This window comes from Myxine glutinosa, chromosome 9, assembly GCF_964187855.1.
Source record: "Myxine glutinosa chromosome 9, kmMyxGlut1.1, whole genome shotgun sequence".
NCBI lineage: Eukaryota > Metazoa > Chordata > Myxini > Myxiniformes > Myxinidae > Myxine > Myxine glutinosa.
In genome coordinates, this window is record NC_136269.1 from 106,233,204 (window position 1) to 106,257,129 (window position 23,926).

At 44.6% G+C, this 23,926-nt stretch overlaps 2 protein-coding genes across 2 annotated transcripts in view; both read left to right on the forward strand.

Annotated features, from left to right (window-relative positions):
- The window catches only part of RNASET2 (ribonuclease T2), a gene marked incomplete at its 5' end in the record, with an annotated part of 103,999 nt that overhangs the window by 37,597 nt on the left and 42,476 nt on the right, over window positions 1-23,926 (forward strand). The window contains 3 exon segments of the mRNA XM_068098095.2: window positions 14,633-14,693; window positions 14,841-14,911; window positions 15,039-15,096. Coding sequence (XP_067954196.2) covers window positions 14,633-14,693; window positions 14,841-14,911; window positions 15,039-15,096 — 190 coding nt within the window.
- Window positions 2,788-23,926, forward strand: part of LOC144893653 (uncharacterized) — a 1,023,192-nt gene continuing 1,002,053 nt past the window's right edge. The window contains exon 1 of the mRNA XM_078784641.1: window positions 2,788-5,452. Within this exon, the coding sequence (XP_078640767.1) occupies window positions 2,920-4,263 (1,344 nt within the window). The 5' untranslated portion in view covers window positions 2,788-2,919 and the 3' untranslated portion in view covers window positions 4,264-5,452. The remainder of the gene's footprint in view (window positions 5,453-23,926) is intronic.

The window sequence follows — 23,926 nt, forward strand, 5'->3', positions numbered from 1 at the left end:
TGCCCAGGCGTCATTGTTCCATGGAGGCAGGAGCTGTGAGTCACAAAATGTAAACGGGAACTTTGTGTAACTTTGCACCGGATCCACAAACAGAGAGATGGACAGGACAACAATGGAGTTTATATGAACTGGGTGATGGGCAATAGTGTATGAGTGAGTAATTATGATCTGTTTAAGTGTAAGAGGCGGTGGAGAAGAAAGGGGTGATGAAAAGTTATTTGTTTAGTGTGAAGTAGGTTGGTTGCTTATTTGTCACAGTAAGATGAGAGTTGTGTTTTTAAGCTTGGTCTTTGAATGAATTGTTGATTGGAAAAGTGATTTTTGATCGCTGATCCGATCTGGTTTTGAATTGTTTGATTTAATTTTGAATTGATTGGAGGTAATAAGGATTTGTGTTGATTTCCTGATTTGAGTTGATCTGGAAACAAAGACAGATGGGATTAATGTGTATATCAGGAACATTTTGGAAAAGAAATATGGATATATGACATTACTAAAATATAACCAAGCAATTGAGAGTTCTTGGGTTAATGGGATATAAATAAATGCATCTACAAGTTGATGGTTTATAAAAATTTAGTTCTGGATGATACTTAAACGATGAACAATGTTGGCAATATACAAAGAATGTGACTTGTTTTTTGGGGGGAAAACATGTGGTTTAAATTTGGTTGGCTAAGTTTTAAAGATGGAGATGTTTCGCAGAACTCTTATGATTATTTATATGAGTGGTGGACTATTCCATGGCAAAGCATTTTCCAGTTTATTGAAAGTTGGATTTTGTAAAATAATGGTTTAATATAACCACAGTAGAAAATAATATACAGATTTGGGACATTTTGTAAACTTTGTGCTGTGAAAAGAATGTCGAGTTAATGGAAGTGTTTTGTTCGATTAATTTTGTTCAATTTGTGTTCAAATGACCATCGATGTTGGGGGCAAAGTTATGGGTGAATTTGGTGAGTGGTTGTGGGCAAACGAAGATTAATTTAGATTTATCATAGTTAAGTTCGAGGAAGTTGATTTGAAGCCAGAATTTCATTTGGATGCCAGAAAGGAGAAAGGAGATGCTGAAAGCCAGAAAGGAGATGCTGTTGTCTACTCTGAATGACAGGTGGTGGTATCCAGGGCGCTGAGGAGTTTGTTCACGTTGTAAAGTTTGTTTATTTAGTTTGTTTATTGTAGAGAAGAGTGCTTTTGGGATTCCGGAGCCAGAGTGGATAATTTGAGAGTAGTAGGTGGTCCTTGTGGGCTTGGGGGTGAACTAATTTGGGTTTAATAGGCACAAGCTGGTCTAAACAGGGTGAGGAGGATGGCGTGATTGATGATGTCAAAGGAGGCGTTGAGGTGAGGAGGATGAAAATGTTGAGGTTGCCGGCATCAGAGGAGAGAAAAGGTCGCTGGTGATTTTGAGGAGAACAGTTTCAGTACTGTGGCTGGAGCAGAATCCGGATTGGGATGTTTCATACAGGTTATTGGCAGAGTGGTGATGTTTGAGTTGAGTGGCCACAGCACGTTCCAAAACTTTTGACAGAAAGGGTAGGTTGGAGATGAGTCTGAAGTTATTTAGGGTGTCAGGGTTTAGTCCAGGGTTTTTCCAGAATGGGGGTGAAGTTTCACGAGTTTTTGGGGAAATCGGTATGTGAAGCTGGATTAAGTTGGAACTGCTTGATGAGCCATGGAGATGGATTGGGTTTTGTTGTTGGTTGTCTGGGAGTTCGGTTGTTGCATTGCCAAAGGTTTCTGTGTGGTGGACACACTGGTTGGCTGTTGTCTTGTGTGACGTGGGTGGAGATGTATGTGGCTGTGTGTGGCTGCCTGGAGGGGAAGGCGGCTACAGTGGTTGATATTGGTTGTGGATCGTCCGGGGTGCTTCGATTTGCATAGGGGGTGAAGATTGGGATATTACATTATTTTAAGTAAGTATTGGTATGAGTAATTACATAAGTAATTATGAGTTATTATGAGTATTAGTTATGAGTATAGTTATGAGTAAGTGATTATTTTAGTAAAGTTACATGTTTCGCTGTGTTGTGGATCTGCGGACAAGCTAGTTTGATGGGTACCCTGGGGTCTTCGGCGTGTCTATGTGTTTGGCTGTCTGTCACACCGGACTCTTGAATGGGTTTTCATGAGACGAATTTCAGACATAACAGTGAGAATCTATTTTGAGCGAATCACAGTGGGTGAGGAAAACATTGTGTGTGACCAGACACCAGAACTGACCAGAATTGAAATTGGAAGTAGACCAGGTTATTTCTATTATTTGTTTATTCGTGAAAATAAATAAATAATAGGGGGAGGTTAATGGAGGTTAATGGTGGTTTGTTTGTGTTAATGGAGGTTAATGGTGGTTTGTTTGTGTTAATTCTAGTTGAAACTCTCGCTGAAGTAATTTTCGTTTATTTTTATTTTTTGATTCGATTTGAGAGTTGAGATGATTGATTTTTTATTAATTTTATAATTTTATTTTTATTGATGTAGGAAACAGGTAATGGGATGCTGAGAGAAGGATTGAATTTATTTTGAATTGGACTGGATTAAATGGGATTGAATTTAAAAATTGAATATTGGATAAAATTGGATCCACTTGAAAAAAAGTGGATTAGGAAATTGGAGAAAAGGTGTTCTATGGGGCTATGGATTGGATGAATTGAGTCTATGGGGTGGAGACCTGTGGACCAGGCGTTCCCAGGAGACTTGTGGACCAGGTGTTCCACCAGAGGAAAAAGACCAGGTGTTCGTGGAGCACTTCACCTGCAAGAACGCCTTGGAACCAAGGTGGAAGGGACCAGTCCAGGTGTTGCTGACTACACCAACGGCAGTCTTTTGCGAGGGCAAGACCTCGTGGATCCACGCCACGCACTGTAAGTTGGCCATACAAGCACCAGACACTACACCACAGCAACCACAGTAAGGATGGGCCTAATCATAGGTACAATACTATTGATAGCGACAGCAGCTAGGGGAAACTCCGATTCCAATAGATGCGAAAACGAAACCCGACACCTCACCGTAACATGGGGACAAAGAGTATCACTACCATGTTTCGAACAGAAAGCCCTGCACACAAATTGGGTGAACATAAATTGGCTAGCACTGTCGGCAGGGCCTGGACGCGTTGGCATGGTACTACAAAAGCAACGAGAGTTCCGGGAAGACGGGCAAGCTAGCATTAAGACCTTGGCCCAACCAGGATACCAATGGGGAACCCCTGATTTTAAGCTACAAACACGCACACGCCTAGGGAAAGACATGACCATGCAGGTCCGGTGCAGCGTCTGGACCCCTGGCGCGGCCGGTGGCGAAAGGAACTACATACCATGCATCGAATACATACTCACGCCACAACCCCAGAATAAGGCCCCAAAGAAGGGTGAAAACACATATTGGAAAGTGGCCAGGGAAGTGGCAACAATTCAAAATAGGACACACTGCTGGTCGTGCATGCGCTTTCCCCAAGCAGGCACCACAGGAATACACATGATAGTGCTACCTCTGTCCCTCAATGACCTCTGCTCACAACCTATCGATTCCCCATGTTTAGTCACCACGCTGGAAAGAGAAGGGGTTGACAACGGCAAGAGTTGCAATCGACAATTTAATTATCGCCCGTCAATGATTGCCCATGTGGCCGAGAGGCCTGCCCCCGTCTGGGTCAAACCACAGAAAGGGAGGGTCTGCCTCCAGGGTTCCGGCCACTTGCGTATGGGAGAATCAGAATGCGCCTACACTCTCCCCGGGAAGCTGGGACAAGGGAGCTCGGGGATTACATTACGAATAGTACTGCAAGATAAACGCAACCACAACATAACGGCTATAACATTCTCTAGGGGGGTTAGTAGGATTAATGGGGTGGTAAAGGGACTCCAGTGCTTATCCACCCACCTGGTCCCACCCCATGGGACAATGTTTATATGCGGCGACAAGGCTTACCCCTATTTACCAAATAATTGGGGGGGCACATGTTATCTGGGTTCAGTCCTTCCTGACGTTGAGATACTGGATGAGCTAGACCCAAAGTCCTTGGACAGGCGTTATAAGAGGTCAGTCATGAACGAAGATGGAACCACTAAACTACACGGGAGCCTATGGGAAAAGGTGTTTGGTTTCTTCTTCCCAGGAGCGGGCACAGTCATGGATAGTTTCCGGATAGACAAATTGGCTTTGGCCCTAGAAAAGGTGGCAAACGACACCGCTACGGCTCATGACATACTATTGGATACGGTGATTCACATGCGTACAATGGTGATGCAGAAGTGAGACTAAGGGAAACTAGCCACGCCCTGACGATCGATCGGATCGCACGCGAAAATTCTTATACATTTAGCTGGCTCACTGACTGGTTCCGGGGATGGACGGGCACCATAGTGAAGTGGTTATTGACCGCACTGGCTGTGATAATCGGGGTAGTAATTTGGGGGGCACTAATGAAATCTCTAGTCCTCCTCTGTATGAGAAAGTATTTTACAGGATGGAAAGTGAAGAAGCCGCCGACAACGACTATGGCTCTGACCACAGAGGCCGTCGACCTGAACGGGTCCTTCAACAAGGCAGTTGCGACCGGCGCTCCAGAAAATTGCATTGAATTTTGTAATGACTGTGATACTTGTGCGGATCCCATGTGGGAACTGGCTGCTGCCTGTAACGGTGTATGTAATGACTGTGATACTTGTGCGGATCCCATGTGGGAACTGGCTGCTGCCTGTAACGGTGTATGTGATGACTGTGATACTTGTGCTATAAACCCCTTGCGTGTACTGGCTAACGCTGCTTATGTATTACAAGCTGACAGCTGCACGCCCCCTTTCAACCCAACTATGGATCTGATTGCGACACTGGGTCTGGCGGTCGAGGGACCCGACGTGGATATCCTAGACCCGCAAGCCGACCAGGCGCCCAAGGGAGACTTTGACATAAAGGAAGTTCCTCTCTTTGCTTCATATGTATTAAGTTCAAATGCTTCAAGTGAATCGGATTTTTACGCTCTGTACCCTGACCAGGAAATTGAGACACAAGATACTGACAACATTATGTATTCCCCAGAACAGCAGCACGTGAGGGACCTCATGGGCATGATCGTTGATTAACTTCGAAGATCTGCAAGGACTGGGTCTGCAAAGGGTGGGGGGAGCAAGTTCCGCAGGGGAGGTGGTGGCCCTCTGGCGGAGCAGAACCTCATCTGGACCAGACCTCTTCGTTGTGGATCCAAAACGTTAATGGACTTTCATGTTCTGAGCCCTCAGGCTCCGAGCACGCACCACACGACACGTTCGCCAAATGCACGGGCGAGGCGCTTTGGGCGCACGATATGCCCTTGGGAGATACCCGCATTACACAATTATTTTTTCAATACCCGCATTACACAATTATTTTTCAATAAAGCCCAATGTGGCACGTTGTCTCTTAAGATACTTTGTCTCGACGAGACAAGAGGAAGGAATGTCAAGTAGTAGATTTGTTATTGCCTAAAGTTCAGTTATAGACGTTGGTTGCTAATGTGTTATGATTTAAATGTGGTCTAAAAATGCTATTTTCATAAAGTTAATAAAGGGTTTTTGCTTCGTTTTAGTTTTGCTCGCTGAGGTCATGCTGGACAATTGTATACGTGTGCTTTTTTCGAGGCTGGTCGTAAAACCACGCCCACATGCGCGTGTTTTTGCGTAATGCTAGTAGAATGACATGAACCTATCGTTAACCATATATATTTTGTTTTAATCACAGCAACGCATGACTCTGTATAAACATGCTTTGAATTACTCATGTACACAAACCCATAAAATATATGGGTTTGTTTGGCTAAGCATACACTCTTCTCTTTGTGAGTTACATTTCTGTTTTCTCGGAGCCCAGAGAAACATTTGGTCCGAATGATAAGGAAGGGCTGACTCCCCCGAATAACAGGGCGGATGACGGTGGGGGCTTGGCCCACCGGGGAGGAACCTCTCCCAGTTTTGTTTGTTCTCTCGGAGATTTTCTGATAATCGTATTCGTATATAAGTGAATGAGAATCAATGCGTTTTGAGGAAGGCTTGACTTGGCATGAGACTGGCTCTTGCTGTAGACGTCTTGGCTTCTTCCGGATCTGTATAAGTTGGTTTTTAATAAAGCTGCGCCATTTTTCAGGCTATTTGTGGACTTCTTTTCCAAACGAAGAGCTGATTCTTCACATATAGATATATATATATATATGTATAGATATATATATATATGGATATATATATATAGATATATATATATATGTATATATATATATATATATATATATATGTATATATATATATAGATATATATATATATGTATAGATATATATATATATGTATATATATATATAGATATATATATATATGTATATATATATATATAGATATGTATATATATGTATATATATATATAGATATATATATATATATATATATATATATGTATATATATATATATATGTATATATATATATATATGTATATATATATATATATGTATATATATATATATATATATATATATATATATATATATATATATATATATATGTATGTATTGTTACATATTTATGTGAATGTATGTGAATTACCATTCAGGTCTTTGCTTATCCGTGTGTAGTATATTAAGTTGTTGTGTAGTTGTTGTGGTTGGAGGGTCAGGAGCCCTTCTGAGGGAGTGGCCGGAAACGGAAGTGACCGGAAACGGAAGAGAAAAAGACACGAGGAAAAAAGGACGATTATTATTCTTCCTCGCCCCGCTCCGAAAAAAGGTGGGATCGACCTTGCGCTGCGTGGAAAAGCGGCGTTCCGATCCGAAGCCTGTCTGGCGAGAGGAATTACCGGGACGTGTATCTGCCCGGTGGAGACGGCAAGTTGACGTGGGGCCGTGCATCGACCCCGCGCCTGGCCTCGTTCGCGGCACCGTCCAAACAGACGCGTGCGGGTCGCACGTTGGGGCCTAACGCGCCTTGCAAGCGGCGTGGGGTTTGGCTTGCTTTACCGTATCCGCGTCGCGTGGCCACGAGGGGCTGCAGCCACGGTGCCTGGTACGATACCTGCCCGGTGGAAACACGTCCACCCGGGGTTCGTTCTACCGCCCGAGTGCGGTGACGGCGACCATCATCTTGGTCAGGAGGGGCCCAGAGACATTGTGCGGGACCGAGACCAAAAGGGTGTCGTGAGTACTCACCGGGACACACGTATATAAGATGGCCATCTTACTCATAGGAAAGTGCTTGTGAATTGGGAATTGTTGATGGTTGTATATGGTTGATTGCTCGGGGAAAATCTCTGTGGTTGTGTCATTGCAATTGTATGGTCATTCCCATTGAAATATATCCTTGAACGTCAGTTGTCTCTGGGGTGAAATTCATATGGATTGCGTGGCGAAAGCGCATATTTAATACAGCTTTCTGGCGAAGTTCCTCTCACGGTCCGGGGGTCACCGAGACCAGGTATTCACCGAGGGGACCACGTAACAGAATTGGGGGCTCGTCCAAATTACGATTTGCTGTTTCGCAATTGGGTCTACGTCCGGGATTTAAAATTGTATAAAATAATAAAATAATAATTTTTTTTATTAATTAAAATTTATTAATTAATTATGAATTGGTAAAAAAAATTTTTGAGAAATTGGGGTAAAGTCTTGGGTGAAGGTTAACAGGTGTTAACGATAGGCACCATGGCGTTTGTGGCACAGAACTTTGGGGTAACCCCGAGTGAGGCACAGTTCCGAGCGTTGCTAAAGTCGGACCTCTTGAAATTGGCCAAACATTTTAACTTGGAGGTCCGAACTAATTTGAGGAAGGCAGAGTTGCAGGCCACCGTGATACAATCTATGGTGGGATTAGGAACATGGGACGAGTTAGCCTGGGAGTGGCTACCCGAAGAACCAGAAGACGTTGAGCTCCGGAAACTGGAGTTGCAATTACGGAGCCAGGAACGGATCAAAGAAGAAGAAAGGAAAGCAGAAGAGAGGAGAGAAGAGAAACAAGCAGAGGAAAGGAGAGTGGAACGAAAACTCCAGGAAAGGTTAAAAGAAGAAGAAAGGAAAGCAGAAAAGGAAAGAGCAGAAGAAGAAAGGAAAGCAGAAAAGGAAAGAGCAGAAGAAGAAAGGAAAGCAGAAGCGAGGAGAGAAGAGAAACAAGCAGAGGAAAGGAGAGTGGAACGAGAACTCCAGGAAAGGTTAAAATAAGAAGAAAGGAAAGCAGAAAAGGAAAGAGCAGAAGAAGAAAGGAAAGCGGAAGCGAGGAGAGAAGAGAAACAAGCAGAGGAAAGGAGAGTGGAACGAGAACTCCAGGAAAGGTTAGCAGAAGAAGAAAGGAAAGCAGAAGCGAGGAGAGAAGAGAAACAAGCAGAGGAAAGGAGAGTGGAACGAGAACTTCAGGAAAGGTTAGAAGGGAGAAAAGCAGAGGAGAGGAGAGCTGCAAGGGACCTCGAAGCAGAGGAGAGAAAAGCGGAAAGGGAATTAAAGGAACGTGACATGGAGCTTCAGCAAGAAATCAAATTCAAGGAGCTGGAGTTAATGAGAGAACGGGGAGAGGCACCACCCTTGCTGACGGGGTCGACACCTAACCAGAAAACCTGGGATGTGGGCAGACATGTGAGGCTGGTTCCACCGTTCAGTGAAAAGGAAGTCGCGAAATTTTTTCCACACTTTGAGAAAGTGGCTCGACAATTAAACTGGCCGGAGGAGGCCTGGACCATACTCGTGCAAAGTGTGCTGGTGGGGAAAGCTCAGGAAATTTATTCGGCGCTACCAATGGACCAATGTGCAGATTATGAGATACTGAAGAAGCACATCCTCAAGGCCTATGAGTTGGTTCCGGAAGCTTACAGGCAAAAATTCAGGAATGCCAGGAAGAGGGAGAGTGAGACCCATGTGGAGTTTGCCAGAGTGAAAGAAAACATGTTTGATCGGTGGTGTGAGTCAAAAGGAGTCGGGAAAGACTTCGAGACATTGCGGGACTTGATCCTGGTGGAGGAATTCCAGCAGTGTGTCCACGAGGACATCAAAGTGTACCTGCAGGAAAAGAAGGTACCAAAGTTGTGGGACGCAGCCACCATGGCAGATGATTATGCCTTAACCCACCGAATAGGGGTCCACGAACCTAACTCCTCGCCTAGATCTCCGCAGGGGAGGTGGGGAACAGCAGGTGCGGAGAACGACCATACATGGCGGCGGCCTCGAGATGATTATGGGGACAACTATGATACCCCACCGGTTCGAAATCAGAGGGATGCGGGCCCAAGACAAACTTATAGTTCGGGGGGCCCGAGGCAGACCCCGAGTTTTTCCTCCGGGCCTACTTGCGCGTTTTGCAAGAAACCTGGACACTTGATGTCCAGTTGTTACCTCATGAAAAGGGACAACCCAGAGCGGAGTCCGACTATTACAACTCCGAATGCGATGGCTAGCGTAAGAAATCGCCATCAAAAGGGTTACCAACCATTTATTTCAGAGGGGTTTGTGTCACTGGATGGAGCCTCGACTAACCGGAGACCGGTTAGGATATTGAGGGACACAGGGGCCCATCAATCTTTAATGCTTGAAGGCATTTTGCCATGGTCCGAGGAGACGGCAACGGGGGATAGTGTGCGTTTACAGGGGATCGGGGGCGGTGTTAGTGTTCCCCTTCAGGTCATCCAGTTGGAGTCCGATTTGGTGTCAGGACCGGTCACCGTCGGGTTACAAGCCACGCTTCCTGTAGAGGGTGTATCTGTGGTTATCGGGAATGATTTGGCCGGGGGTCAAGTTTATGGTAACCAGAGGGTTGGTAAAGAGCCCAGCAGGGAAAATAACACCACACCAGCTCGGGATGGCGACAAAAGTGCCAAGTTATTTGTAGGGGGACTGAACTTCAAAACAGAGGAAGAAGTTCTGACCTCTGTCTTCAACAGATATGGGCCGCTGGTGGAAGTGCGGTTGGTAAGAGACTGGGAAACGCAACAGTCAAGAGGGTTCGGCTTTGTCACGTTTGCCAGCACAAAAGACGCCAGAGAGGCAGAGAAGAATTGGAATGGCAAGGATTTGGAGGGTCGGACCATAACAGTAGGGAAGGCATTTCGTAGGCGTCGAGAGGTCTACAGGAGAGGACAACTGGGCGGTAGTTTTGGTGGTGGCTGCAATCAATATTATTATGGAGGCTCCCTGAGTTACAGCAGCTCCCGAAGGAAGGATTGTCAAAGTAGTGGCCGAGAAGGAGACCGCTATTCAGGGGACTACAGGGACAAGTGGTCCCACCATAAGTATTAGGGAAGTTCTGAGAAGTTGAAGCACTGAAGGCGGCGGAGCCGCCGAGCCAAGATTCCTACACGAATTAACCGTGAACGCCGTTCCTAAAGGCGTCCATGTCGTGAACTTTCATGCACGGACTAACCGTGAACTCCACGTTCCTCAAGGCGCCCATGTAGAGAACTTTCCTGCACGGACTAACCGTGAACTCCGCGTTCCTAAAGGCATCCATGTAGTGAATACTCGGCTTGGCCTCCCGGAAAAAGTGCTATCGAGTTGCCAAACTTTGGATCTTTGATCAACCCCTTAACCTTCATTCCCAAGAAACTGACGGTCAAAGTCAGAGGGTTGAGTTATCTGGTTTGTTTCTCCAAATTGGCCGGCAACGAAAGTTTTCGCTGGGTTCAAACTTTCTTTCTTGAAGGGGGGGAGTGTTACATATTTATGTGAATGTATGTGAATTACCATTCAGGTCTTTGCTTATCCGTGTGTAGTATATTAAGTTGTTGTGTAGTTGTTGTGGTTGGAGGGTCAGGAGCCCTTCTGAGGGAGTGGCCGGAAACGGAAGTGACCGGAAACGGAAGAGAAAAAGACACGAGGAAAAAAGGACGATTATTATTCTTCCTCGCCCCGCTCCGAAAAAAGGTGGGATCGACCTTGCGCTGCGTGGAAAAGCGGCGTTCCGATCCGAAGCCTGTCTGGCGAGAGGAATTACCGGGACGTGTATCTGCCCGGTGGAGACGGCAAGTTGACGTGGGGCCGTGCATCGACCCCGCGCCTGGCCTCGTTCACGGCACCGTCCAAACAGACGCGTGCGGGTCGCACGTTGGGGCCTAACGCGCCTTGCAAGCGGCGTGGGGTTTGGCTTGCTTTACCGTATCCGCGTCGCGTGGCCACGAGGGGCTGCAGCCACGGTGCCTGGTACGATACCTGCCCGGTGGAAACACGTCCACCCGGGGTTCGTTCTACCGCCCGAGTGCGGTGACGGCGACCATCATCTTGGTCAGGAGGGGGCCCAGAGACATTGTGCGGGACCGAGACCAAAAGGGTGTCGTGAGTACTCACCGGGACACACGTATATAAGATGGCCATCTTACTCATAGGAAAGTGCTTGTGAATTGGGAATTGTTGATGGTTGTATATGGTTGATTGCTCGGGGAAAATCTCCGTGGTTGTGTCATTGCAATTGTATGGTCATTCCCATTGAAATATATCCTTGAACGTCAGTTGTCTCTGGGGTGAAATTCATATGGATTGCGTGGCGAAAGCGCATATTTAATACAGCTTTCTGGCGAAGTTCCTGTCACGGTCCGGGGGTCACCGAGACCAGGTATTCACCGAGGGGACCACGTAACAGTATATATATATATATATATATATATATATATATATATATATATATATATATATATATATATATATATATATATATATATATATATATATATGTTGTTATGAATTTGGTACAGCAATATGTAGAGCAGAGTAGATCTGAGTAGGTAAAATGCTCCGGGATGTCGCGATAGCTAGAACCCACTATGTACCTTTAAGTTAGTATGTGTAGGCGTATGCCGGGATAATTGCGTATATATTTCCTGTACGGGGACAGGAAGTGCTAAGTAGTTAGGGCGATAAGGGTAACTTTGTGTGTTTTCCCACCCCTGTGGTCAATCCAATGTCCCTTTTGGCACCGCACCTAGACAGTAGGAATTCATGTCCCTAGCGCACCTACATTAATTAATTCCCTTCCCTTTCACATCAATGAAACAACACCCACCAAAACGCACCCTGCTGAGACACGATGAGAAGGGGGTGGATCTTTTGACGTCATGGGGAAGGGCGGACGAATGGACGTCACGAGAGGGCGGGACGGTGCGTGAGGGAAGTGACAACACGAAGGAGAAGAAGAAGAGTTCGGAGTTGGACACGAGGCAGAGCAGACGCCATTTGGGGGAGCTGAGAGGATTCAGTCGTGATAGAGTGCACTGGACATTTTTTCCCTCTCGTTCTTTCCTGCCTTCGTTCCCTCCATCTTCCCTGCGATCGGATCGCGTGGGCGGTTGTTGTGCCGAGGTTCGCCCCGTTGGTGGCCATATTCGTGGCCTCTTGCGTACCATCGCCAACCACTCACGATCTCCAAAGCGCCGGGCAGAGACGACAGCCCCAGAAACCGCGGTCCTTCGGACGGGGCGAGCGTTTGAGAGTTGCGGGGCGAGAGGATTGGGGCCGGCGAGCGAGTTGCGTCGGGGGGACCCCTCCCGCCCACGTGTCAGGGCCTAGCCATCCGAGGCCTGCACGATCTCCACGCCACGCTCCCGAGCGAGCAAAGCTAAGAACGCACGCGCACACACACACACACACACACACCCTCTTTGTTCATTTCATCGTCTGCCCTGTGGTTTGTTTAATAACTCTGTCGAGTGGGAGTACTCCATATAGGGGGTTTAGAGAATCACATTTCTTTGTTCTCGGAACCGTTAATAAATCCTTATATTATTTTCTGTATATATCTGAACGCAGTTTCCTGTTTTCCATCTGCGCGCTTTGGTTTTGGTTTGATTGGAATCCGCTATTGAGTTTTCGCCTCGGGAGCTTAAAGCCTCGCAATCGGCCTCCGCAACTGTGGTGTTAATCGCGGTTGCGCGACAATATATATATATATATATATATATATATATATATATATATATATATATATATATATATATATATATATATATATATATATATATATATATATATATATATATATATATATTGTTACGGACGCGGCTAGGATGTTGATTTGCTGAGCGGATGGCGCCGCGGCCCTAACAGTTACCCCGACTAACCCGATTCCTGGACGTTGGCCAAAATCACGCCACAGATATTCAATAGGGAAAAGACAAAGGCGACACGGATGTGAAGAAGAAGAAGAAGAAGACAAAAAGGTTTGAAATGCTACTAAATTTATTCCTACTATTTACACAATCAAAGAAACTAAGGAGAAGGAAGGATAATAAAACAATTTACAGAAGAAATCAGAGACACAGTGAAAATACTAGCTTATCTAACAGGCTTAACTTATTCCCTGGACAGAACAAACAAAGACGGACTCACACGGGGAATTGCAGAGTGGATTGGCTGGAAGGAGGTGGGTGGCTGCAGGGGGAGGAAGGCACGGAGCTGGCTGGAGCTTGATCCCGCACGGGACGTCGGGCTGGACCTCGACGGCCGCCGATGCCACCGATCCTGTCGTGTGCGCGGGATCACGGGTCGGAGCTGCTTGGTGGAGCCAACGCGCTGGTGGGGGGTCTGGCGTGACGGGTTCTCTCCTCTCTTTCTTAGTCCAACCCAGTCCAACAACTTCCTCTCTTGCTTAGTCCAACAACAACTTCCAGGCTTTTCGGTGTTCTGATCTCCCTCCTTGACTCTCTCTGGGGGCCTCTGCCTCGGGTTATATAAGCCCCACCCTTGACCCTTTTGCGAACCTCCCCCAAACGTTCTCTCTCCGCCCTCTAAAGCCAACCCCTCGTTCTGGGTTGGTCGGCAAGGGCTGGTTCACTCCTCCCCTCTATGACGAGGTGGAGACACGCCCTTCTTACCCGACCTTGCCTCGTGGCCAATGGTGGTTTTGGGGGCGATTCGCGCTAGCCCCAGCCAAAGGGCAGCAATGGCAATGAAGAAAACCGCCCAAAATGCAGTTGGCAATTGCAGCAAAGTGGACGGCAGATGAAATGCAGCAAAGTGGCTAAACCTGGCACTTGGAAGATGCCATGTCGGAGGGATCTACTTTATTTAATGCAGTGCAATGGAGTGTCAAATTAATGGAAGACAAATCCTTTGCCTAATACACATAATAAGGATATAACTACTGAACATGGATATATGGTGTCCTTCGTGTATGCTTTATGGAATTAACTATGGGAACGCCCTTTGACCTTTATACAACACTGGAGTAAGGAGGGCGATATTTTTACAACTATTTACACAACAACAACAACAACAACAAAAAAACATTCTCATATCCACAACAATATATATATATATATATATATATATATATATATATATATATATATATATATATATATATATATACACTCTCCATTGTCCAACCACCCCCACCTGACTGATGTCCCTGTTCACACAATCCTCCCATCTCAACCGTGGTCAACCTCTTTTCCTCCTACACGTCTCCCTCAACCTATCCGCCCTCTTTGCCATTCTCTCTTCCCCCATCTGCACCAAGTGTCCAGGCCACTTCAACTGGCTTTTTACCATTCCCCAGGGGTTGAATGGTTGAATCTTTAGATCCTGAGATCAATGAGGCAATTAAGGCCATTTCAAAGTTTCTGTGAATTATGAACTGGCGTTGTTCTCTTCTCACTGCATTCTCATCAGGGTGAGTGTTTTTGTTTGTGTTTCATTCAGGAAGGAAGATGCTGATGTTGCTGTTATTTTCACCCAGCAATGGCCAATGACCTACTGCTTGGTACGGTGTAAATCTTTCACTTGGTACAGCGTAAATGTAAACTTGGTACGGTGTAAAAGCTTGGTTCGGTGTAAATATATTCTTTCTTCTTTTTTATCGCAATCCTTTTTGCGTTTCCGTATGAATATATCCTGGTTCTTCTTTCAGTATAGGCATTCTCATCGAGAAAAGTGTGTCATACCTGACAATGTAACACTCTGGACCATCCATGGCTTGTGGTAACAATTATTTTGATTATTTTTAAATCTGAACAATTTTTTTGGATTTTTTTCATTTGCTTGTTTATTTCTTCCTAGCTGTTGTTTTGCATTCTGCATAAAGTGTTTTTTTCTTCTTCTTATACAGGCCAAAAACAGGTGCATTTTGCAATGCATCATGGCCCTTCAATGAAACCAAAATTAAGGTGAGCAATTTTGGGAGTGTCGTAAAATCTTGGGAGCATGTTGTGTACTGCATTTGGAACTTGAAGGAGAGAAGAGAACTTCAAAAATACTGAAGAATGAGGGGATGATAGGGTGGGAAAAATGGAATTTATATGGGAATTTGTGAGACAAGGGGAAGGAGATGAGTGTAAGGAGAGGGAAGACAATGTATGGGATGGTTGAGGTGGGAACTGGGTGGATGGTCGGGAGGGTCTGAAATTCCACTATTTGTCATGCATAATGTGTGGATCAAACACAGTCTAACTTAACCATGCTATAATCAACTATTGGGGATGCCTCTTCACAGTGATTGTACCCCCCCCCCAATGCAAGTTGGGGGCCAAATCTTCCCCCATCCTTCCCTACTGCCCGGATTTGTAGGGCAGCGCGGTCACAGTCAGAGTGCCGATCAGTCCTGATGGACCGGCCCTTTCCCTCTTGTCTCTGTCTCTTATTTCTCTTTCTCTCTCTCCCTCTCTTTTTCTCTCTCTCTCTCTCTCTCTCTCTCCCTCTCTCTCTCTCTCTCTCTCACTCTCTCTCTCTCGATCTCCCTCTAAATCTCTCTCTAAATCTGTCATGGGTCTGACTTTGTGAAAGCGGGGTACTCCATCCTGGACGTAGGGGGTCTCTGGGTCGCTCCTGCGATATCGATCAGCTGTCTCCGTGCCGTGTGCTTTTTCGAGAGAACTGTCTGGGCTATATAACTATAACTACAACCACAACAACAACAACCATGTTTTAATTAACATGTAATTAATTTTATTCCCACATGTTATACTTAACTACACTACTTTATTTAACCATTAAATATAATTTGCATTACATTGATAATATTTAATTTTTTTCAAGGAAACATTTTAAAGGGCAGTGTTATATCATTGCCTATCCTTTTTCTTTTTATACCAAATCTAGGCTCATGGAAGAGTGGAGTGATAGAGGGTAAAAAGGCAACTTAATGACAGTGGGGCCACAGTTGGACACAATAAACAAAATTAATGAATTAACATGAAAACAGGATAGAGAGAGAAAAGGAGGAAACACTGTAACCTGCAAGTATGAGAGTTGAGTTTGTTCAAATTAATGGGGAAGAAAAGATCGCGGGCATGGATGGCTAATGACGAGCTCGTGGTACGCTGCTTCTTTTTGAAGCCCTGTAAGGAATAGTGCGATTTAACCTTCTCCTGGAGGTAGTAAGTTACACAAGTGTGAGAAAAGAGTGCAGGTGAGTGGGAAACCTGGACTAGGAGGGTTTGGAAGGAGATATGAGTAAAATAAGGAAAGAAAAGAGATGTGTGAAGTGTATGGAAAGGAAAGGAGCAAACATTGATGTTTTTTTTGGCACATAATAGATTGCTCTCTTCCTGTGTAAAATTATCCTCAAATTCCCAGAGAGGCCACAACCCTTTCTGCAATGTGAGTGCAGGTGGGACTTTTGCGACAGCCTCATCGTGGGAGATGCGAATAATATAATAATAATAATAATAATTATTATTATTATAATACCAACTAGAACTGCCACTTTATAACTGCTGGCAGTGATGACCGGTTTCCTCCGCCTTCCCGCTTTCGACTAATCGAAATAAATATATATAATAGAAATTTAATATAATAGAAATTTTTTCCAAATAAATCGAATGCTAATTTTGCTGCAAATTTCATTCAACATCCACACAGACACACACACACACACACACACACACACACACACACACACACACACACACACACACACACACACACACACACACACACACACACACACACACACACACACATCCACACACACACATCCACACACACACATCCACACACACACATCCATCCACACACACACACACACACACACAGTCACACACACACACACACACACACACACATCCACACACACATCCATACACACACACACACACACACACACACACACACACACACACACACACACACACACACACATCCCCACACACACATCCCCACACACCGACACATATCCACACACCGACACACACACACACACCGACACACACACACACACACACACACACACACACACACACACACACACACACACACACACATATCCACACACACACACACACATATCCACACACACACACACACACATATCCACACACACACACATATCCACACACACACACACATCCACATGCACACACACATACACATCCACACAGGCTTACTTGGGGGTTCTCCATATAAAATGTGATAGTGCCATATTTTCGTCAAACATTGTTGGAATTTTGCCAAATTTGTTTTGGTCGAATATACCCTAGCAACTGCCAAATTTGAAACCAGAATTGAATTAGAGGTTGAAATGAGCCCGTGAGGTCGTTCCGTGTGCAGCCTGCACGTCGTGTACAATGTGTTTACCCTATCGGACCCGCTGTCGACTTTAGTCGCCACGGCCATACTCAACCTTCTGGCCCATTGTCGACGAAAGTCGCCCAAACCAAAGGCCTTCTATAGAGAACGATAGCTTTTTCCATTGTGTGGCTACAGGATCGAAATGAACGGGTCCGATAGGGTTAATTGATTCACTCCTCTCGATCTGAGGTAACTTGACCATATTTTATCCGATTTTCGCCAGGTTTGCAGTGGTCGAGTATTCAACTACTCTAGCGACTACCAAATCCGAAAGCCGAATTTAAATCCGAGTTGAAATGAGCCCGTACAGTATGCCTGCATGAATGGCATGCCTGCATGAATTGCTCCAAGTCTACAGTATTATGTAATTCCCCCTCGCGACCTGAGGTAACGACCAAATTTTATCTGATATGACCCGGGATTGTGGTGATCAGATGTTAACACCCCCGAGCCACTACCAAATCCGAAAACCGAATTCAAATCTGAGCTGAAACAAGCCCCTGCGGCCAGCCTGCACGAATCGCGCCAAGTGAAAATTAAGGCACGGCCCTCAGCAAAGGCGCGATTTATTTATTTGACGATAACTTAAAAACTACAAATCCCACAAACTTCCAACTTGCCTTATTCTTCTCCTCATGTTCTTATCTCTCTAAATCACCAAGGTTATGCAAAGCTGCGACGCAGGAAACCAATCGATTACATGGACTGAGAAAAAAAAAGTGTTGCGTTTCTTCTTCTTTCAACAATAACGACTTCTAGCTTCCAGACCGCACAACCAATCATGTTGAGATTTTAATCACTTTTTTCCCCTTGATGAGAGCTACATTACATCAAAATTTCAAGTCGATCAATGTGGCGGTTCAAGAGATAGAAGCTTTTAAAGATTTTCGTTCAATTACTTATAGCGGCCAAATCATGTGACTTATCAAAATTTCCCAAGTAACGTTCTAACTTCTCCACATGGGGAAAACTTGTGTAAAGTTTGCACTCGATATCTTCCAAAATTAGGGACGAGATAGGATTTAAAGCTTATGCTTAAAAACATCATAACTCCTAAACGATGTGACGTACAACGTCGTTATGCGTCATGGGCATGCGATTGTGCATGCAAAGTTTGGGCTCAATCTGTTCACCCATTGCGGAGAAAAAGGGGTTTTAGTGTTTTGAACGAAAAACAATATAGCGGCCGAACCATGTGACCGATGACGTCAAAAAATTTTACATTCTGATTTTTTTTTCACTAAGGTCATGTAAAATGATGTTTTTTGGTCCCATTGCAGAGTTCTTTAGAATGAGCCATGACTCCGTTTTTTCCATTGAGCCGTTTCAGAGATTATAGACTATAGACTAGCTATAGAGGGACAAAGTTGAAGGTGTTTTCCAAGATGGCGCCCATACCACGTGACCTATGACGTCATAATTAGCAGTAAAAATTCTACATGTCCAGCCAATCACTTGGTGAAAATTTCGTGTCAATCGGACCAACGGTTGTTGAGAACATTAATTTTAAAATTTCTGAAGTGAAAATCTGGCAGAAGAATAATAATAAAAATTCTAGGAATAATAAGAGGTGTTCCTCTGCATTTAAATGCAGAGGAAACCTGATCATAACTAGAACTGCCACTTTACAACTGCTGGCAGTAATGACCGGTTTCCTCCACCTTCCTGCTTTCATTCAACTCGGCTTTTGATACAACCCTGCTTGAATGCAACCCCGCTTGAATGCAACCCCGCTTGGATGCAACCCCGCTTGGATACAACCCCGCTTGGATACAACCCCGCTTGGATACAACCCCGCTTGGATACAACCCCGCTTGGATACAACCCCGCTTGGATACAACCCCGCTTGGATACAACCCCGCTTGGATACAACCCCGCTTGGATACAACCCCGCTTGGATACAACCCCGCTTGGATACAACCCCGCTTGGATACAACCCCACTTTCATTGGACATGCTTTGATACAACCCCACTTCCATTGGACATGCTTTGATACAACCCTACTTGGATACAACCCCGACACACACACACACACACACACACACACACACACACACACACACACACACACACACACACACACATCCCCCCACCAACCCCCCCCCCCCCCCACACACACACACACACACACATATCCCCACACTTTATAACTTGATAACAACTCCGCTTTCACATTATTATTATTTTTCTCCATCAATTTAACCCTATATGATGCTCAAGGAATTTCATCCTGATCGGATGAAATTTTGCACTTGTCGAATTATGACATAATGGAAGCACCTATGACAGTCATTCACATATGTTATTCTGCATGGAGAGTTCTTTGCAATGAGATATGTCTGAATTATTTATGTGCAGCATTTTTGGAGATATACAGTAGAGGCGCAAAGTTTTTCGGTTTTTCCAAGATGGCGGCCATACCACGTGACCTGTGACGTCATAATTATCCGTAAAAGATTCCACATGCCCAGGCGCACCTATGGTGAAAATTTCCTGTCAATCGGTGGAATGACTGCAGAGAAAGTGATTTTTAAAGAAAATAAACCTGAAGAATCGCAGAGCCAGAATCATTGATATGGCATGGGAAGCACATGGAGGTTTCTTCTTCTTCACACAATACCAACTTCCAGTTTCTCCGTATAATATGCGATGGTGTCATATTTTCGTCAAAAATAGTCGGAAGTTTGCCAAATATGTTTTGGTCGTGTGTTAATAATATGAGGTGTGATGTGATGTGATGGGGGTGAGTTGCTTGAAGGATGAAGTGGGACAAATCGTTGTGGACCCAGATGGAATTAAAGGAAGATGGAAAAGATATATGGAAATGCTGTTGAATACAGAGAATGAATGGGATGGCAACATAGAGAGTAACCCAGTTGTAGGACCGGCAGAGAAGATAACTGAGAAGGAAGTTGAGGAAGCGATAAAAGCAATGAAGAGTAGAAAAGCGGGAGGGCCGACGGGAGTTGTGGGAGATATGTTGAAGGCAGCAGGAAGTTGGGGTGTGAAGAGAATGACAGAGATCTGTAATCTGGTGGTGAAAGAAGGCCGCATTCCAGTGGATTGGGAACTGAGTACCCTCGTCCCTCTATACAAGTTGAAAGGTGACCCTCTGGAGTGTGACTCGTAATGAGCGATAAAGTTATTGGAGCATGGAATGAAGGTATTGGAAAGGGTGTTGGAGAGGAGGATAAGGAAGAAGGTGAAGATCGACGAAATGCAGTTTGGATTTATGGCAGGAAGAGGAACGACAGACGTGCTCTTTATTGTGAGGCAGTTGCAGGAGAAGTACATGGAGAAGAGGAAGAAGTTGTTTCTTGGGTTTGTTGATGTGGAGAAAGCATTTGATAGGGTTCCACGCGAGGTATTGACATGGGCGTGGAGGAATGGTTGATCAGAGTATTGATGGCAATGTACAAAAGAGCGTGCACAGCTGTAAGGACGAAGGACGGGAACAGTGGTGAGTTTGAGGTGAAGGTGGGAGTGCATCAGGGGTCGGTACTAACTCCACTACTATTTGTAGCTGTGATGGAGGTGCTGGCTCAGAACGTAAAGGAGGGTTTATCATGGGAGTTGTTGTATGCAGATGATCTGGTGTTGATTGCGGAAAGTATGGATGGACTGAAGGAAAAGATGAACAAGTGGAAGGAATGTATGGAGACAAAAGGTCTGAAGGTGAATTTAGGAAAGACGAAGGTGATGGCAAGTGGTAAAGCATGTGGTGAGGTGGAAAGAACTGGGAAGTGGCCATGTGCTGTGTGCAGGAAGGGTGTCGGAGTGAACTCCATTCAATGTACAATGTGCGCTGAGTGGGTTCATAAAAAATGTAGTGGTCTGAGAGGGTCATTAACCAGTGTGGCAGCTACATTCAAATGTAAGGTGTGCACAGAGGGAGCTGCAGATGGAGGAAATGTTGAGTTGGATCTTGGAGATGGCGTGAAGCTGGAAGGTGTGAAAACATTTTGCTACCTCGGAGACATGCTGAATGGAGAAGGTGGATCAGACACGGCAACGGTTGCTGGAGTGAGATGTGCATGGAAGAAGTTTCGGGAACTGAGTGGTGTGCTGATGAGGAGGGGAGTGTCGTTGAAGCTGAAGGGAAAGGTGTATGCTGCATGTGTGAGAAGTGTTATGATTTACGGGAGCGAGACATGGGTCATGAAGGTAGAGCAGCAACAAAGGCTGGAAAGGGTGGAAATGCGAATGGTTCGATGGATGTGCGGAGTATCGTTGAGAGAGAGGAAGACAAATGATGAATTGCGAAAGATGATGGGAATAGAGCCTGTGATTGATGCTGTGATGAGGAACAGGTTGAGATGGTTTGGTCATGTGTTGAGGAAGGATGAAAGTGACTGGTTGAGAAGAGTGATGGAAATGAATGTCGAAGGAAGTAGAGGACGGGGAAAACCGAGAAAGACTTGGCTAAAGATGGTGGAAGAAGAAATGCGGGCAAGGGGGTTAAGGAGAGATGCAGAGATGCAAGGAGAGATGCAGAAAATAGGGCAAAATGGAGAAGATTGTCATGGGGACCGCAAGGCTAACCCCCGCTCTAGCAGGGAAAATGGCCTGAAAATGCATGTTGTTAATTTACCCGAGCGATTGATAAATCTGAAATCAGAATTTTATTTGCGGTCAAATGACCCCGTGAGGTCGCTCCGTGCCCTGCCTGCTCGTCGTGTACAGTGTGATCATTAATTCATTCCCCACTCGACAACCTGAGAAAAAAGGGTTGCGTTTCTTCTTCTTCAAACAATAACAACTTCTAGATTCCAGACTGTTCAACCAATCATCTTGAAATTTTGCAAACTTGTTACACTTAATGACTTTTACTACACTATAAAGTTTCACGTCGATCAATGAAGCGGATCAAGAGATATCTTTTTTTTTTCCCTTTAATTATTTATCTCTGCCAAGCCACGTGACCTATCACAAATTCCAAATGCAGACTGATATTTTTATAAATAATTTTAGCAGACTGATATGCTGAAGACATCTGTGAAGTTTCCCCTCGATACGATCAAAAATGAGGGAGGAGCTAGGTTTTAAAGGTTTAAGCGTAAAAACATAACTCCGAAACCATCTGACTTGTGATGTCATGCTCTCTGACTTTTTTGTTCGTCGTTGGTATGCGATTATGCATGCCAAGGTTGGGCTCGATCTGTACAGCCGTTACGGAGAAAAAGGGGTTTTAGTGTTTTTCACGAAAAATAATATGGCGGCCGAACCATGTGACGTATGACTGACGTCAATTTTCTGCATTCTGAGTTGTTTTTTTTAACTAAGGTTATGTAAAAAAAATATCATTTGTGGTAGCAAGGGATCTATTTGTCGAATTCTAACCTCGTAACGTTAGCACTTTTAATATACTAAATATACACATTTTTTGGTCCCATTACAGAGTTCTTTAGAATGAAGTTCATTACAGAACTTTACAGAGTTCTAACAATTTTTTTCCATTGAGCCGTTTCGGAGATATAGAGGGGCAAAGATTAAGGTGTTTTCCAAGATGGCGCCCATACCACGTGACCTATGACATCATATTTAGCAGTTTTCGGAGGTGGAAAATAGGGCGGAAGAATGATAATAATAATAAAAAACTCTAGGAAAAACAAAAGGTATTCCTCTACAATGTAATTGTAGAGGAAACCTAATTAGATGGTATTCATAGAATATTTACCCCACACAGTCAACTTGGTGCGAGCCAACTCTTCTGTTTTTGAAGGGCTTTTTTGCTTTTCCAAACCACGTGACTGATGACATCATACATTTACATTAATATAATTGTTGTATAGATCATGCTCAAGAAATTTCAAACTGATCAGACTAAGTGTTGTCCCTGTCGAATTATGACATCATAATTAAGGTACCGATGACATCATCATTAACTTATCTTATTCCCCATGGGGATGTACTTGACAATGAACCATGTTTCAATTTTTTCCATTGAGTGGTTTTGGAGATAGAGTTGCAAAATTTTTACAAGATGGCATACGTACCATACCACAGGATCTATGCTGTCACAATTATCACCAAACATTCTACATTTGCTGAGAAAATGAATTTTTAAAATGCAGATACGTACATATGTACGCCATACATACGCACTTACCTGATCACTTGACCCCACTTTTCGTTTCGCGTGCACAGGGTAATAATCTTTTGATTCCAGAGAATAAAGGGGAAACACATGTGATGCTGTGGCACCAGTCCATAGAGGAGAGCAATACTCCATTGAGTTGTAGACAATAGCCTTGTAGGCTGTGACTAGTTCTAATTTGTTTAGAAGTGATGTGCTATGGCATTGGATGCCAAATCTGTGGTTGATTTTTAAGGTTGGCTTTTCGATATGGTCAGCTCAGGAGTTGGTCATGGCTAATAGTGAGGCCTCGAGGTTCAAGAGACTCAATATCTTGGAAATAGGTGGGTTCA